The sequence below is a fragment of the Schistocerca gregaria genome, chromosome 1, assembly GCF_023897955.1.
Source record: "Schistocerca gregaria isolate iqSchGreg1 chromosome 1, iqSchGreg1.2, whole genome shotgun sequence".
In the NCBI taxonomy this organism is placed as follows: Eukaryota; Metazoa; Arthropoda; class Insecta; order Orthoptera; family Acrididae; genus Schistocerca; species Schistocerca gregaria.
Genome location: NC_064920.1, coordinates 504,908,177 through 504,926,198, shown reverse-complemented (window position 1 = coordinate 504,926,198; position 18,022 = coordinate 504,908,177). Strand labels below are relative to the sequence as shown.

At 44.8% G+C, this 18,022-nt stretch overlaps 1 protein-coding gene across 1 annotated transcript in view; it reads right to left on the bottom strand.

Moving 5' to 3' along the window:
• Window positions 1-460: 460 nt before the first annotated feature.
• Window positions 461-18,022, bottom strand: part of LOC126354355 (uncharacterized protein KIAA1143 homolog) — a 293,216-nt gene continuing 275,654 nt past the window's right edge. Inside the window, exon 3 of the mRNA XM_050003935.1 lies at window positions 461-1,434. Within this exon, the coding sequence (XP_049859892.1) occupies window positions 1,172-1,434 (263 nt within the window). The 3' untranslated portion in view covers window positions 461-1,171. The remainder of the gene's footprint in view (window positions 1,435-18,022) is intronic.

Below are 18,022 nucleotides of genomic sequence, written 5' to 3'. Positions count from 1 at the left end.
GATAATAGTCTATTAGCGCTGTAAATGTGATTTCAAATATAAGCTGTCGGCGAAGGCGGTCAGTGTTACACACACACACACACACACACACACACACACACACACACACACAGCTTACTGGAGCTTTAGAATAGAATACTTCAAGGTAATGAAAGTCTAAGTTCAAGAAACTGCAACATATCAGATGTTACGCAGATGGCTGCAAATAGGATTTTTAGAACAGTGCAGCAATTAGAACTGTAAAAGTTCTTATGAATAGTTACAGCTACACAACTCGTCGCTCTTCACATCTAACCTGGCATTCATACACGAAGTTTATGTTTCAGAATGCAGGGGAGCGGAGGATGAGTGAGGGAGGGACAGGAAACTACCGGGCACAATCAATCGTAAATCAATGTGAATCTGCACATACGAGGGAAACGTACAGCAGTTTGTCAAGGAAGGATAATAAATATTCTCGTTTTTGTTGTTGTACGCAGTTTATTTCCCACAGCGATTGTCTCTTTACAGTAGCATCAGCAAAACCGAACGGTAATGAGGAGTAAATATCTAACTACGGGCAGATACGATTTGTATTTATTTGCCCCTAAGGATTTTAGTAAGAGTTTTGGTCTGTGTTTTCATTTCTGTTTAAAACTGTTACTAGTTCATCCGCAAATGGTCAGCAGCTCATCAGAGAGATTTGTCTTACTGTCAAGATAGTAGGATTGGCTATCAGCAATGTTGAACTGGGTTAAGAGCTTCGATATTGATGTGTAGCTGTCTTTTTTCTTCATAACTGCTTTTAATATGTATACGTTTATATAGTGGTGAGTGTATGTTATAAACATTTCGTGATGTGTTGAAATATTTGTTCTGTGAAAAAAATTGAACGTATCCTACAAGGATAAATAAACAAACTCACTACTTATGGGACTTAAATTATCCATATAGGACTATTATATCGGTAAAAGAAATCGTAAAATCATCGCAGACTATGAGTGCTGATAAAAATGAACGTATTGTGGAAGAGAGAGTACTACGGAGCACAAACGAGGGGATTGGCTGCGAAGGTAGTACCTGCAGCGAAGATGAAAGCTGACGAAGGGACCGAGGCTCGGCTGGACCTCAGAGAGGAGACCGTCGCTGGAGGCTGCGAGTGCAGGGTGGGCGCCGCCTCCGGCCAGCGCGCTCAGTCTTCCACCTCCTGGTCGTCGCCGTCCCCGAAGCTGAGCAGACTGGTGGAGGCCGGAGCGCGCCGGGCCCGAGCCCGGGCTTGAGGCCCCTCTGGACCGGCCGCCACTCGCTTCCTGCTGCCGCCGCCGCCGCCGCCGCCGCCTCTGCCGCTGTTGCCACTCCCTCTACCACCGCCGTCCTGCTCGGCGGCCGGCGTCGATTTGGAAGGGGCGCGAAACACCACCCTCTGGCTCAGGTCCGCCGGTGCCTCGGAAGCCTCTGTGAATACCAGAACACAATGTTCGCAAACAAGCCACAATTTATTACACTGTACAAGAACTAATTCACCACCGTCTAGAGTCTAGTCGGTAGCAACATCGCATCAGGGGTCGATATTGGGTCAGTTCTATTTCCCGTCAGACGTACACTGACAATGCAAAACATTATCAACACTGTCCACTGTTGCACTGTATTTCGCCTGCTGATGTTGCAGGCACGTGACGCAGTAAGGAAAGTGTACAGGATGTTCGGAAATTCCAATTACAAAGTTCTAAGACTTGTAGAGAGGAGTGAGTACATAATATTTTGAATGGGAAACCATGTCCGGAAACGGCCGTTTGAAAACATGTTTGTTTGGGAAGGTATGCTACAGGGTAGTCATGATGGGTGCTCTGTAACAGGGTAGTCATGGGTGCTTACGTCGGATCGGCTCGTGTCAGTTGACGTCTGTCCTACCTCTCTGATCCCCAGTTCGAGCTTCATTCACATGTCTGTGAGTATTCGAGCAACATGGATAAGTACACGTTTGCAGAATACACGCGACATGATCCTTCCGTATGGCGAAGCTCACGATAATGGATGGATGAGCTGCTCGTCGCCTTTATCAAGATCGATATGCACAACATTAGACTCCATTGGGTACCCTTTTCGCCACAATTACGCAACGGCTTCGACAATGGGGTACACTCACCGTCAGCAGGTGTGACTGTGGTGCTCCAAGGAGACGCTCCGCACCCGAACTGGAAGAGGCCGTACTGTATCATGCTCAAGTCCGTCAACGAATACAAGAGCAATTGCGTGTGCAACGGATGTTGCTCCCAGCACCGTCTGGTATCTTGCGGATGACCAACAATTACATCCATACCACCTCCAACACTCTACACCGCCTCTAACACTAGTAGACACATGAATGAGTCTCGAACCAGTTGAGAGAGGTAAGACAGACATTAAATGACATCAGCCAACCAGGCGAAAGCATCCCCTCCCACACCATGATTACTCTGTTGCAAAACTACCTAACAAACACGTTTTCAAATAGCAGATATGGGTTCCTACCCAAAATATTATGCACTCACTCTCCTTTACAAATCTTAGAAGTTTGTAAAGGGAATTTCCGAACACCCTGCATATGCGGAGCAGAAACGAACGGGGAATTATTCTAGAGATGATAAGAACCGCAAATGAAATTCGCTTACATAAGCGATAATGACAAAGAACAGATTGTTATCGCCTGGTGCCTGACAATAAACATTTCGGAAACGGCGAAGCTAGTCGCCTGTTCGCGTGCTACTGTCGTGAGAATCTAATGACAGCGGTTCAAGTATGGTGAAACCTCGAGTAGGCGACAAGGTGCCGGACGTCCACTGGTCATCACAGAACATGCAAGTCAGAGACTTTCCCGCTACGTAAAGCAAAATAGGCGGCAATCTGCGGCAGATCTGCCGACAGACAAGAACGGTGGTAGGGCCAAAAGCATTTCGGAGCACAGTATTCAGTCGAAATTGTTGAACTTAGAGCTGCGCAGCAGACGACTCCTCCCATGTTAACCCAATAGCTTCATCAGTTATGATTGCAGTTGGCACTGGATCACCGAGATTGTACCGTGGATCAACGGAAAAATGTCGCCTGATCAGATGAATCACGTTCCTTGTTACAGCAGGTCGATCGATCAGTCGTAAGCCAGATACTCCGTCATCCAGGCGAACAGGTACCCGAAATAAGTACTGTGCCATGGACAAAGGTCGGTGAGGATAATGTTATGCAATGAAGTAAATTCACCTGGGCTTTCATGGGACCCGTGGTAGTAATCGAAGGCACCATGACACTGAGGACAACGTCAACATTATTGCGAACCACATGTTTTATGTCTTCCCCATCGGCGATGGCATCTTCCAACAGGATAACTGCTCATGAGGTGAGGCCGGAAGCAAGCTACAGTGGTTTGAGGAGCATGACAGTGAGTTCATGTTTATGTCTTGGCCGCCAAACTCACCTGATGCAGGCCCGATGGTCCCACACCTGGGACAATGTCGAGTGCTAGCCCAGTGGCCAAGACCAGAAACCCATAAACTATGATTATTGCGTCTCCAGTGCGTAAACATCTGGTGCCACAGACCTCCGGAAACCTACCAAGGACTTGTTGAATTCATGCCACGCAGAATCGCTGCTGCATTGCGTTCGGAAGTTGGACGGAATTCAGTTAAGCAGGTGGTCAGTATCTGGAACATATCGTCAAGCGCTTGCTCTCGTCTTGTGCCTATAGTGCACGCTAGAGACGGTTTCCGGTATCCAGGGAAGGACACTTTCTCCGGCATGGAAACGACGAGACGGTCTATCCTTAACTTTCCTAAAAGGATCGCGGTCCCAGCAGGCTAGGCTCGCTTAAGAGCTTGTGATTTCCCATTAGTCAGTGTTTTCCAACACTCGCTGTAAAGAAATTTACTGCCTTGTAGCAAATGCTAGTACCGTTAGCGAGAAATTGCTAATGGAAATGCGTAAATTCTGTTGCTGAGAGTGATCGACTGGGTAAAATGTTAAATACTTTCGTGCAGCGGTTTAGGGCTAATGAAATCGAGGAGTCGGCTGATAATACTCGTGGGGTATAAAAGTGGTGTCCTGCGAAGTCCCGAGTGAGTCATCCTTCACGATCAACCAAATTATTTCTTGAGTACGGGAAACTGCGATCATTAGAGAGTGCGCTTCCATGCGCTGGGTTGGATTTCTTGTTGAACTATTCCCCGATTTCTAGGTGAGTGTCGTTGTTTACATCGTAAACGTACGCATGTACACGCGCACGCACAAACACATACAAAGTAAGCAGAGACTTCAGCTTATGCTCTAGAGTACAATAACGAGCTGAACGGCAATATTTTAATGAACGAGACCGACTTCCCGAGGTTTAAGGTTTCATTGCAGCTAATAAATTACAATCTTTATCGCGGAAATTGAAGTAAGGTGTTACTGTGTGATTTTTTTTCCTCCTACTGACTCTGAACTGTATTCCTCATTTGTTGTTGTGGAGGTTATCGACAAAAGTTCCTAGGACCTAGATGGAGACAGTTTATGAAATGCTACACGCGTACACATTCTAATCCACTAATCGTATCTCAGAATCCCGACGAGAGGGCACATAGATACAGGTACTGTAATTAATGATTGTGGCGTTGTGAGAAGTTTAGCCCTGTCTCGAGGGTCATCGCGAGGCTTGCCACCCATATTTAGCCCGTTTTTTTTTTGTATATGTAGCCGTGAAGAGAATTAATCCATTGCTACCTGTAAACGTTTCTGAACAAATCTTCGGAGCAAGACGTCGCGTAATTTGTCTCCTGGCGAAGAGGATGGGAGGAGGGAACATGCCTTCTGAAACGTCAGGGACACACTGCGAATAGCGACGATAAAAAAAAAGTTTGTTACACAGAAGGCTGTAATAATATGTTGTTAACAGTCAATACAAAAACAACAGCTACATTCATAAATGTAACATTTGAAGTATTTATTATCTCCATCAGTCAGCCTTAATGTGTCACAGAAAGAACTGGCTTACTCAGTCATAAAAGGAGAAGGAGATTAGTATTTAACGTCCCGTCGACAACGAGGTCATTAGAGTCGGAGCAGAAGCTAGGATTAGGGAAGGACAGCGAAGGAAACTGGCCGTGACCTTTCAAAGGAACCATCCCAGCATTTGCCTGAAGCGATATAGGGAAATCACGGAAAACCTAAATCAGGATGGGCGGAGACAGGTTTGAAACGTCGGCCTCCCGAATGCGAGTCCAGCGTGCTAACAACTGCGCCACCCCGCTCGGTTCAGTCATAAAAATCTTTCACACTTACTTAGTGATGCGAAGAATCTGAGAAGTAATTAAATTAACTGAAAACACAAACTGAAAAGGTTTATGCTAGACATTTCCGACTACCCAGAAAATAATTTCTGAAAATGTAATCATAAAGTGTGTGTTATATACATCCTACAGCTTAAATCACTATGTTGTTGTGGTCTTTGGCCCGAAGACTGGTTAGAGGCGATTCTCCATGATAGTCTATCCTCTACCGGCCTCTTCATCTCTGAATAACTGGTGCAACCTACAGCACATCGGTTTAAACCTGCTTACTGAATTCAAGCCTGTGTCTGCTACAATTTTTGCCCCTTTTATTCCATAACGAAACTGATTGTTCCTTGATACCTTAAAATGTGCTTCATCAACCAATCCCTTCTTTTATTCAAATTGTGCCATACATTTCTTTTTTCCCCAATTCGTTCAGTACCTCCTCATTAGTTATTCGAGAGCCATCTAAACTTCAGCATCTTCCTTACCGCCGTATTTCAAAATCACTATAAATAAAAACAAAGATAGTTTATGAGTAATTCGTATATGTCCAGAACTGATATTAACACAGTGTTTTATAATTTTCGCACGTGTCATTTATTAGAGATCACAGGCAACAACTGAAACATGAATTTGTAGCTGTGATTTCTGAAAGGAGGTTTTTTTTCAGGGGGTTGACAATGACCCCATTGCCACATAATATCGTCACTACTGTGGAACAAGAATAATCAAAATAAAACATGTTTTAAGCTAATATGCGTTTATTATTAAGTGTCTGATAATCAATCTTTATCATTAGAAGTTATGAACTATTAATTAATCATATTAGATAAGTAGGGAACATGAAACATAATGTCGTTTTGCATGAAACTCTGCAAAGCATTTGTCATGCAAATATACGTTACGTTTGCGGCATATTTTTACAGTTTTATTTTTAGATAAGCACACATCTTCTTCTGACCTGGCCAGAGGGAATAATATGTTGACTTTGTCAGATCGCAGCAGGGTCGTTATCGACCCCATGGGCATATAATCGGTTAATGTAAATGACAATAAGGTAAACTATCACCATACTGGCATGTTTATCACTGTGAAATTGTATTACAATAGTAAACTGACTCGTTCTATTCGTTCTGCATGCTAACTAACTAACTAATTAACTAACACCTGGCATGTTAACTGGCAACTAGTTAGCCAGATACTTCCCAATCTCAGCTCGCCCTTTCATTTAGGAGAGACTGCTGGCGAATTGTGAATGCCGTTCTCCGCAGTAATATACAATGACAGAACAGACCAATAGCATCAGCCGCGAGAAAAGCTTCCGACAAGTCTGACACCGTCGCAAGTATCTCCCTTCTGAATTGGGCGTCCACTGTGACTGTAAGTTGTTGACCATTGTTCCTTTGCGACGAAGGTTTCTCACTGATTTCCCTGGTTGTGAGCTGATCGAGTTTCGAAATAAAAGAAGACATAATTTTCATGTTTGACTGTTCTGCGCTGGCTCTACGAGACTCCCTCATTCTGCTCTCGACGAATACTACCGACTGATCCTATTTCAAGGCGACCGCAGAGCAAGAGTGGGCACTCGTCATATAACATTCCGCACTCGAACCCCTAGCACGAATATGAAACAAAACAAGGAAACGACTGGAGATTGGCGACAAATGAGATCATAAGCCGTAGAACCTATATTTTAAAAAACAGCATTAGGATAGATCGACTTGACAATAACATACAGGCTCCCAGGTAGATGCTATTTTCCTAGACTTCCGGAAGGCGTTCGGTACAGTTCCACACTGTCGCCTGATAAAGTAAGAGCCTACGGAATATCAGACCAGCTGTGTGGCTGGATTGAAGTTTTTAGCAAACAGAACACAGCATGTTGTTATCAATGGAGAGACGTCTACAGACGTTAAAGTAATCTCTGGCGTGCCACAGGGGAGTGTTATGGGGCCATTGCTTTTCACAATATATATAAATGACCTAGTAGATAGTGTCGGAAGTTCCATGCGGCTTTTCGCCGATGATGCTGTAGTATACAGAGAAGTTGCAGCATTAGAAAACTGTAGAGAAATGCAGGAAGATCTGCAGCGGATAGGCACTTGGTGCAAGGAGTGGCAACTGACCCTTAACATAGACAAATGTAATGTATTGCGAATACATACACTCCTGGAAATGGAAAAAAGAACACATTGACACCGGTGTGTCAGACCCATCATACTTGCTCCGGACACTGCGAGAGGGCTGTACAAGCAATGACCACACGCACGGCACGGCGGACACACCAGGAACCGCGGTGTTGGCCGTCGAATGGCGCTAGCTGCGCAGCATTTGTGCACCGCCGCCGTCAGTGTCAGCCAGTTTGCCGTGGCATACGGAGCTCCATCGCAGTCTTTAACACTGGTAGCATGCCGCGACAGCGTGGACGTGAACCGTATGTGCAGTTGTCGGACTTTGAGCGAGGGCGTATAGTGGGCATGCGGGAGGCCGGGAGGACGTACCGCCGAATTGCTCAACACGTGGGGCGTGAGGTCTCCACAGTACATCGATGTTGTCGCCAGTGGTCGGCGGAAGGTGCACGTGCCCGTCGACCTGGGACCGGACCGCAGCGACGCACGGATGCACGCCAAGACCGTAGGATCCTACGCAGTGCCGTAGGGGACCGCACCGCCACTTCCCAGCAAATTAGGGACACTGTTGCTCCTGGGGTATCGGCGAGGACCATTCACAACCGTCTCCATGAAGCTGGGCTACGGTCCCGCACACTGTTAGGCCGTCTTCCGCTCACGCCCCAACATCGTGCAGCCCGCCTTCAGTGGTGTCGCGACAGGCGTGAATGGAGGGACGAATGGAGATGTGTCGTCTTCAGCGATGAGAGTCGCTTCTGCCTTGGTGCCAATGATGGTCGTATGCGTGTTTCGCGCCGTGCAGGTGAGCGCCACAATCAGGACTGCATACGACCAAGGCACACAGGGCCAACACCCGGCATCATAGTGTGGGGAGCGATCTCCTACACTGGCCGTACACCTCTGGTGATCGTCGAGGGGACACTGAATAGTGCACTGTACATCCAAACCGTCATCGAACCCATCGTTCTACCATTCCTAGACCGGCAAGGGAACTTGCTGTTCCAACAGGACAATGCACGTCCGCATGTATCCCGTGCCACCCAACGTGCTCTAGAAGGTGTAAGTCAACTACCCTGGCCAGCAAGATCTCCGGATCTGTCCCCCATTGAGCATGTTTGGGACTGGATGAAGCGTCGTCTCAACGCGGTCTGCACGTCCAGCACGAACGCTGGTCCAACTGAGGCGCCACGTGGAAATGGCATGGCAAGCCGTTCCACAGGACTACATCCAGCATCTCTACGATCGTCTCCATGGGAGAATAGCAGTCTGCATTGCTGCGAAAGGTGGATATACACTGTACTAGTGCCGACATTGTGCATGCTCTGTTGCCTGTGTCTATGTGCCTGTGGTTCTGTCAGTGTGATCATGTGATGTATCTGACCCCAGGAATGTGTCAATAAAGTTTCCCCTTCCTGGGACAATGAATTCACGGTGTTCTTATTTCAATTTCCAGGAGTGTAGAAAGAAGGATCCTTTATTGTATGATTATATGATAGCGGAACAAACACTGGTAGCAGTTACTTCTGTTAAATATCTGGGAGTATGCGTGCGGAACGATTTGAAATGGAATGATCATATAAAATTAATTGTTGGTAAGGCGGGTACCAGGTTGAGATCCATTGGGAGAGTCCTTAGAAAATGTAGTCCATCAAAAAAGGAGGTGGCTTACAAAACACTCGTTCGAAATATACTTGAGTATTGCTCATCAGTGTGGGATCCGTACCAGATCTGGTTGACGGAGTAGATAGAGAAGATCCAAAGAAGAGCGGCGCGTTTCGTCACAGGGCTACTTGGTAACCGTGATAGCGTTACGGAGATGTTTAGCAAACTCAAGTGGCAGACTCTGCAAGAGAGGCGCTCTGCATCGCGGTGTAGCTTGCTCGCCAGGTTTCGAGAGGATGCGTTTCTGGATGAGGTATCGAACATACTGCTTCCCCCTACTTATACCTCCCGTGGAGATCACGAATGTAAAATTAGAGAGATTCGAGCGCGCACGGAGACTTTCAGACAGTCGTTCTTCCCGCGAACCATACGCAACTGGAACAGAAAAGGGAGGTAATGACAGTGGCACGTAAAGTGCCCTCCGCCACACACCGTTGGGTGGCTTGCCGAGTATGAATGTAGATGTAGATGTACCTGTAGATACTCACACTTAATGCCGACATTTTACTGATGCAGTTTAACTCTTTCACCGGCCGTTGTAGCCGAGCGGTTCTAGGCTCTTTAGCCTGGAAAAGAGCGACTGCTCGGCCGCAGGTTCGGATCCTGCCTCGGGCATGGATGTGTGTGATGATGTCCTTAGGTTAGTCAGGTTTAAGCAGTTCCAAGGTCTACGGGACTGATGACCTCAGAAGTTAAGTCCCATAGTGCTCAGAGCCATTTGAACCATATTTAACTCTTTCGCCTGCTGAGATTGTTGTCCACAGCCGGATCAGACAAGGTTGTTACAAATGAAGCTATTTAACCAACGTACAGTACCTATACTTTTTAAAGTAATATTGAAAAATACCACAGTTCTTTTTTGGTCCAGCAGTTTTTACATTCTGTCATCAGAGCGTAGCATCAGTTGATAACAGTAGGTTTTCACAAAAACTTTTAATTGTCGCTCCGATAAAATAAACTTCCGTAATTAATTTTTTGTTTGTTTGCAGCTACGTGTTTGCAGCGCTGTGCACATGGAAATTCCCGCATTACAGAACCGTAGCACGCTCCTAGTGGAGCCACAACAAAATGCTGTGGCCTGTCTCCACTTTATCAGCAGACACGAGAAATTAAAATGTGTGCGGACAACTGGCGTTCGCCTGCAATCGATCGATTAAATACGGCGCGAAAGTAAACATTAGTCTACCCTACTGGCAGCATCTTACCACAACATTCACATTCATCGGCTTCGCTGACTCCCAATCAAATTATCAGCTTTCAACCTAGGCTACACCTCGCGCTACGCCAACAGATCAGTCTGTCACTGCAACCAAGTCGAACTATTTCATCCGAACGACAGTTGTACCGTACTCATTTAAAGGCGTGCTACGGTACTACGACGCGAAAATTTCAATCTGTACTAGGACTCCAATTACGTATTTGTATACGAACGAAAAATTAATTATGTAACTTTATTGTAGAGATGACACTTAAAACTTTATGATTAATCCTCGTAAAGTTGTCGACACACACTCGTAAAGGCTTGGTCGTTAATTGATATCATACTCTTCCAATAGTAGAATGATAGTTTGTAACGAGGTATCACAAAGACGCAGCGAGTGATTACTCTATTCGGCGATAGTACGCACAGATCACAGCCTCGGGACGCCTCTGTAAAGGGACACCAACTGCTGACAGCGATCAAGAAAGTGGTTGACTTTACTAGGTTTCTGGAGAGCTGAACACTGCACAGACGATCTTTTGGAAGATCTTCCGCAAACGATGGAAGGAAGGAAGACTAGGAAGCGAGCTCCTGTCGTTGTTGAGGTCATTAGACACAAAGCATAAACCTGCATGGGAAGGAAATTAACCGTGTAGTTTTCAAAGAAACCATACAGACATTTTGCACAACACATTTACGGAAACCACGTAACGACTGTTCTCGATAGAGGGTCCTCTCCTTAATCACAAGTCACTCCAAAAGGTGTGGTTCAAATGGCTCTGAGAACTATGGGACTTAACATCTGAGGTCATCAGTCCCCTAGAACTTAGAACTACTTAAACCTAACTAACCTAAGGACAACACACACACATTCATGCTGACGCGGGATTCGAACCTGCGTCCGTAGCAATCGAGCGGGTCCAGACTGAAGCGCCTAGAACCTCTAGGCCACCAGGCCGGCCCAAAAGGTGTGTAGACACAATATATGAATTTGTGACACAGGAAATCCCCAAGCTATCGTGCAATACACTTGCGACCAATCACAAATTAATGTCTTCAGGGCGATCTCATACTCTGAAGATTAAGCCCTCAGTCTTCTTCTGTGGAACAGACTGTAACGTACCGTCGACGATGATGATTTTGGAGTCTGTGAGCATTACAAGACACGAGTACCTGGACATGTTGCAAAATTCGCAAATGTCACAAGCCAGAAATCCAGAATGTAAACATCTTGCGAATTCTTAAACATAGCACTGGTAAACAGTTCAATCACTCGTAAAAAGAAGAAAAATCAGATATTTCTGTTATGGCATCTAAGTACCAACGAGTTAATCTCGTGCAGCTTGTGTGTTGTGTGAAATATCCAGTGTCTGCTACACTTTTGCCATTACGACGACCTCGCATCAACAGTGCCTTCGAACAGACCTACACGTCGAATGTGGGAGGAACTTGACTACATATATTATGTCAGTAGTTTCAATGTGATGGAACATCCACATACACACAGATGTTTAGATGAGTTCCCTAAATTTATTACGATAATTAATTTCGTTTGTAAACGACACGGCCTATTTGTGTGTATGAGCCGTCTTGTTTTGCTGTGGCCTGGCAGCCAATCACACGGAAAATAGACAGACAAGTGCATTACATGGTGTATGCCTCGATAACACGGTAGAAAAATTGAAACCTTCATAAATGAAACTGACCCATGGGGCTGGGTAATGCAATGAACAGAAATTTGCAAATAAATCCATGGTGGAAACGGTGATTTTAACACTTAATAATTTCACGGCAGTGGCACCTCACGCGAAGAACAAAATAGATGTGCAATGCAATATGAATCATGGTACACAGGTTTAAGTAGTTCTAAGTTCTAGGGGACTGATGACCTCCGAAGTTAGGTCCCATAGTGCTCAAACCCATTTGAACCATTTGGAAAACCTAAATATGGATGGACGTTCAAGGGCCCGACGCTCAGAGTGTGATTTGGAGACTGGTTGAGAAACGGCCTCTGACGGCCTGTTTGGTGTCTACTGTTAAATATGTATAAGCAGGAGTTAAACGAGGCTTTTCTTTTACGTCGTGTTTAGGGCTCGCACTGTTCTACGTGAGTATAACAGCGGAGAACTAAAAAGACATCTTATAAAGTGCTACCTGGATGTCGTGGAACAGCTCGATAATGTGCATAGCGGGTTTGGAGATGAAACAGCATTCGGTATATAATAGGTTGTTGCTGGAGCGTAGTTCCACCTCAATAAATGCACTGGCTATCGATTAGGAAGCTTACATTTCTGTCTAGAACTCGAGTGACTATTTGTAAGTTGTTTCACGGCAGTGGCTCTGCGCTAGCAACTACATTTTTCGTCATTCTTGTTCCACAGGAAGCGTTTCATCGCCTTGTAGCAATACCAAAATTTTGATTCATTACCAAAAAGCCTCCTTGTGGTGTATGGCCGAATGTAGTTTCGGTACCACTGTCACTTCCCCCCTGCTCTGTTCCATTAACGAGTAGTTGGCGGGAAGAACGATTGCCGGTAAGCATTTGGGTGGAGTCGAATCACTAATTTTATCATCAACTTGGTCTCTCCGCGAGATATATGTAGGAGGAAGCAATATATTTGTTGACTTTTCTAGGAGCGTTCGCTCTCGGAACTTTAACAGGAAAACCACACTGTGATTCAGAAAGTCTCTCTTGCAGTGTCTACCGCTGGAGGTGGTCGATCGTAACTGTAACACTTTAATGCTTACAACACGAATATGTAATTAATCAGTCTACCATCTGATTTACTCGCGATTAATTTTATATGGTCGTTCCACTGCAGATCGATCCGTACGCATTCTCCTAGTTTATTTTATGAATGTAAATGTTCCCACTGATTGCTCTGCAAATTTTTTAATCATACAATAAGGGGTCTATCTGTCTATGTATTCGTAGTACGGTACATTTGTTTATACTGAGGCTTAATTGCCACTCCCTGCGCCGTGTCTTCCTGCATTTCGTAAGAATTTTCTAGCATCGCCTCTTCGCTATATACAACAGCATCCAAAATCCGGACGTTATCTGACAGGTCATTTATATATATGTAGCTCGTCCTATAACACTCCCGTGGGGCACGCCCGTCGTTACTTTTACTCCTAAAGACTTCTCTCCGTTCAGAATCACATGCTGTGTTACGTTTGCTAGAAACTCTTCCAGTCCAGTCACACAATTGGTCTGATATCCCGTACGCTCGAATTTTGTTCATTAGGCGGAAGTGCGTAACGGTACCGAATGCCTTACGGAAGTCAAGGAACAAGGCTTCGACCTGGAGGCCTGTATTTACAGCTTTCTGTGTCTCGTGGACGAACAGAGCGAGCTGGGTTTCACACGATGGTTGTTTTCGAAACTCATCTTGGTTCCTACAGGGGAGCCCTTCGGCTTCCAGAAATGTGACAATACGTTAGCTTGTTCCAAAATTCTACAACTGACCGACCTCAGAGATAGAGGCGTATAGTTTTGTCTGTTCAACGACCCTTCTTAAAAACGGGAATCAACTGTGGCTTTTTCCCGATTATCGGGAACACTTCGCTCTTCCAAAGACCTTTGGCACACTGAGAGGTAAATTCTTTTGCACACCCTTTATAGAATGGCAATGGTACCCCGTCTAATCCAGTTGCTCTTCTCTGTTGAGCGATTTCAATTGCTTTTCCACCCTCGAATCGCTTTTCCACCCCCGGTCACTTATTTCGGTATAAGCCATTATGTCGTTAGTGCGACGGTATAAGGAAAGAATCACTGTGCAATCTTCGTCTGTCTTTGATTGTATACATGCATCTGTACGCGGCTAATCTCTCTAATATTAATCTTACCCGACTTATTCGATGGTGGCAACACCGTCGCACAATAGTACTAAAGCATCGGTTCTCAACCCTTCCTCTGCAAGACTTCTTACTTCTGAAGATTTCCGTGCAAATTTTTCGAGTGTGTCTGATCCATTTTCTCAAGGGGTTACGGTGACATGTTACGATTCTAGTAGCACGGCTCTGAATTCATTTGATTTCCGCCTTTCAAAACTATGGAACAGGACAGAAGAATAGGTAGCACTGGTGTCGTGTATGAAATTCACTTTGCAGACGCACCGTTTCAGCAAATCAAAGTCTTGCATTCGACGATCCTAATTCTGAACTTACCTGTTCTTCCCATTTTCATATAATTTCTTTGTATCATACATAAACGATGTGACATACTCCAGACGTTTACCATTAATACTGTAATCATATTCTTCCATTCTCAGCGATAACCTATAATATCTCAATAAATCTTTACATCGCACCGTACAGCTTCATTATCAACTAACGTTAACAATATCTGTAGGAGTTTTTTTTTCAAATATATAAACAAGTTTTACTGTGTATTTTCAGAGTTATTAAGTGCTGCACAACCTTTCAAAGTGATACCGCTATGTGACACTCTTTCTCAGCAGTCACCAAGGCTCTGTAAACATCGGCCGCAATGTTCTACTCGTCTTTCGGTTTCTCGACGACAGAAGTCACGCAGCCAATCGACAACCGCTGCGTGAACGTCCGTATCGTTGGAAAATCTCTTTCCCTCAGACGTCCTTTCAATTTACCGAGAAGATGGAAATCGTAAAGTAAAATACGAGTTGTGGACTTACTCATCAGCACCGCCTACATCTGTGCGGCATTGGTCAAATTGTTGGCACCGCCTAAAAACCATCCACAGACTGGCCGGTTCACCGGACCTCGACACAAATCCGCCGGGCGGATTCGAGCCGGGGACCAGGCGCTCCATCCCAATCCGGAAAGCCATGCGTTAGACCGCGCGGCCAAGGGCTCCTGCATACATGGTGTCGAATTTAATACATCTTGTAATCTAGTTCGATCCTTTCAACATTACGTGCCATCGCCTGAAAAGACAGTCATGAACATGTCGACAGAAGCCATCAAAACGGGAAAGGTTTTTATTCTGGTGTCACAATGCCCAATATTGCAATATAACGGAACGTGCCAATGGACAAAGCAATATCAAAAACTTTGGCAATCTTTTTTTGTACAATTTTAGTAACTGTTTCAAAATGTCAGCACTGACTTCCATAAACGTTCGAGCCCATGTAAGCTTATATGCCTGCTTCGTAATACCACTATACTCTGCAGTCGACACGGCCAATGTGAGTTTACGCTTTGAACACAGCGCTGCACCAAATGATATCCGATATCTCAGTGGTTCCTGCCCACATCTTTTTACTGGTAGAGTATCTGGTGAAGTGATTTTATCGCGTCATTACTGGTGCTTTCTGTGAATGTATAAATAAATCTCAACCATTCGTCCTCTCTCGGATTCGGTATAGCTACCACCTTTCTTGCAAATACTCAAAACTTGCTTTGGAATTTCGTTTCTGTTTTCATTTTTTAAACCAAAGAGCATCTCTCGCGCATTTGCACAGGGGCAGAAAAGAATAATTCGTCATACTAACTCTGCTTATTGCTTTCAATACGACAACAAGTCCTACGCACATGCCAAGTTACGAACATAGCACAATTTGTGAAAGCGAACCGTGTCGATAAATAGTGTTCATAACAGTACAGAACTGGACGACGCTATCGTGGTCACGTCTACTTCACGCGCGCTGCAGCTACGAAGTCAGTTCTGGCACCCAGCCAAACGACAGAAAAAGAAGAAATCGGTCGCCATGTTGTGGCTTTGAAACTATTGGTAAGACTATTTTGAAACGGCCAACGCCTGATTTGTAGGTGAAGAAACTACGGAACTTGGTCGAAATGCCTCTCATTTTCTTGCTCAATACATCAGCGGTAATTATTACTAATGCAATTCATACAGCAAACTCTGTAAACAATTTTCAAAACGAGTACGTCTTTTCTTGTCCGATGAAACTAAATATTTTTGTAAGTTTCCGAATTTTTTCAGAAGTGTACTGAAAGCAACACTGTAGACGTTTAAGTTAACATGAAAGCGACTGGTCTCCAAGGCCAGTTCATCTGTGGAATTCATCATTGCCTTGTTCTGCAAATAGTAATCTACGTACAGAATGTATGTAGCGAAATCGCTGCTATCGAGATATCAACGTTTACTTACGATAGTACATTTCACATACGTCACTCAGCAACGTCCTCTGATGTAACACTTCTATTCTGGTACGTAAAATACAAGACACAACTAATAAAAATCCCTCTGCAACGCACAACAGTAGCTACAATAGCGATGGTGAAAACATACACTGGAATTTAGGTACCAGGAGGTAGCCTACAGCGTTTAAATCTGCTACAGATATTTCAACAAACTGGATGGCACATTGCTTAAAACAATAGCAACAATAAATGTCTACTTTTATTATACGCAGTTTCCATTTATTACGATTTCTGTACCGGACCGCTTCAGCATTTCACCTTCGTCATGCAGGATACTATCGGCGATTTTTCTACCACTTCGTTGTACAATTCTACGCCTGGGCAGCAATGACTGTAAAATAGTTAGGTACATGTTTCATGTAATATTTTCGTGATAGAAAGTGAAGTCGAGGATCGAGTCAGATCACTGTGTGTTTATATGAATGCGTGGCACGTGCGACAGAACAGACGCTACACACACTCACATAATTGTTTTGCCTCGATGGGCAATGAATCCACCACCACTTTCAGTGCGGATGCACAACTATGTTCGACCTCCTGAGAGAATCTCGAAGTAGCGGGCATGGAGAACGTGCGGACAGGTGGTGCTAGGTGGGAATGCGTGTCGGGGGGCGTGCCGAGATCAGCGCAACTGCAAAAATGTTCTGTCCGATGGCGCAGCGGTTAACGCAACTGCCTAGCAATCAGGATATCCCGGGTTCGAATACCAGTCCGGCACACATTTTCACTAGTCGCCGCTGATTCTGCATAAAGTCCTGATGCAGCTGACGTCAACAGTTCCTTCCCTTTTCTTTCCTTTCTCCGCCCTAAATTTACATAACATTGTGCGTCTAATCAGCGTCCTACATATCAGAACTTTTTACTACTGTCCGAGCGTTCTGACCGGGAGTTTGGGCCAGCGGCCTTCTACTGGGGAGAAGCGGTGTCTAAATAGCCGGTCTTTCACAGCTTTTGCTAAACACCCTTAGATGAGAGACGAATTAATTTTATTGCTACATAACGCACACCGTAATTCTTCAGGCTTTCCCAGCGATCTGTTGACATCTGGAGGAGTCGGATGTTCTGTCGGATATTAGAGCCGTCCATGCGCAAAATTTCGACAACGTCACTCTCTTGTTCCGTCAGTTGCTACCTGAGTCTCACGTAACACACCCCGGGATGGTAATGTGCACTCTTTGCTAACAAAATTTAACTTCAGTAAAGAACAATGAAAAGAATTGTGTATTCTACCGTTGCTTTTGAACTACGTTGAATTAGTGACAGCAGAGTTCTTAACAGAATATATAGGTTGTTTCAGGAAAAGTGCTTTTCTCTGTAACTTACAAAATAATATATGAAAGCAATATTTATTTAGATGGGTAAACGAGAAGACGCTAATCCGCCGGCGGAGTTATGAAAATGGTTCATTTAGTTATTTCCCAGGGAGTTACAACAACGAGCTACAATCTTTTAAACAGACAGATATTTTTCTATCATGCGGCTGACGTATTTAACCTGCGTACAAACCAATTCGAATCAAAGAGACATAAATTTTAATTCATGACATTTAAGGAGGAACGCAAAATGCTGTAGATAACCGGCTGTGTTCAGATGGATGTTTTGGCGGCGGAATGTTCATTTAAGTG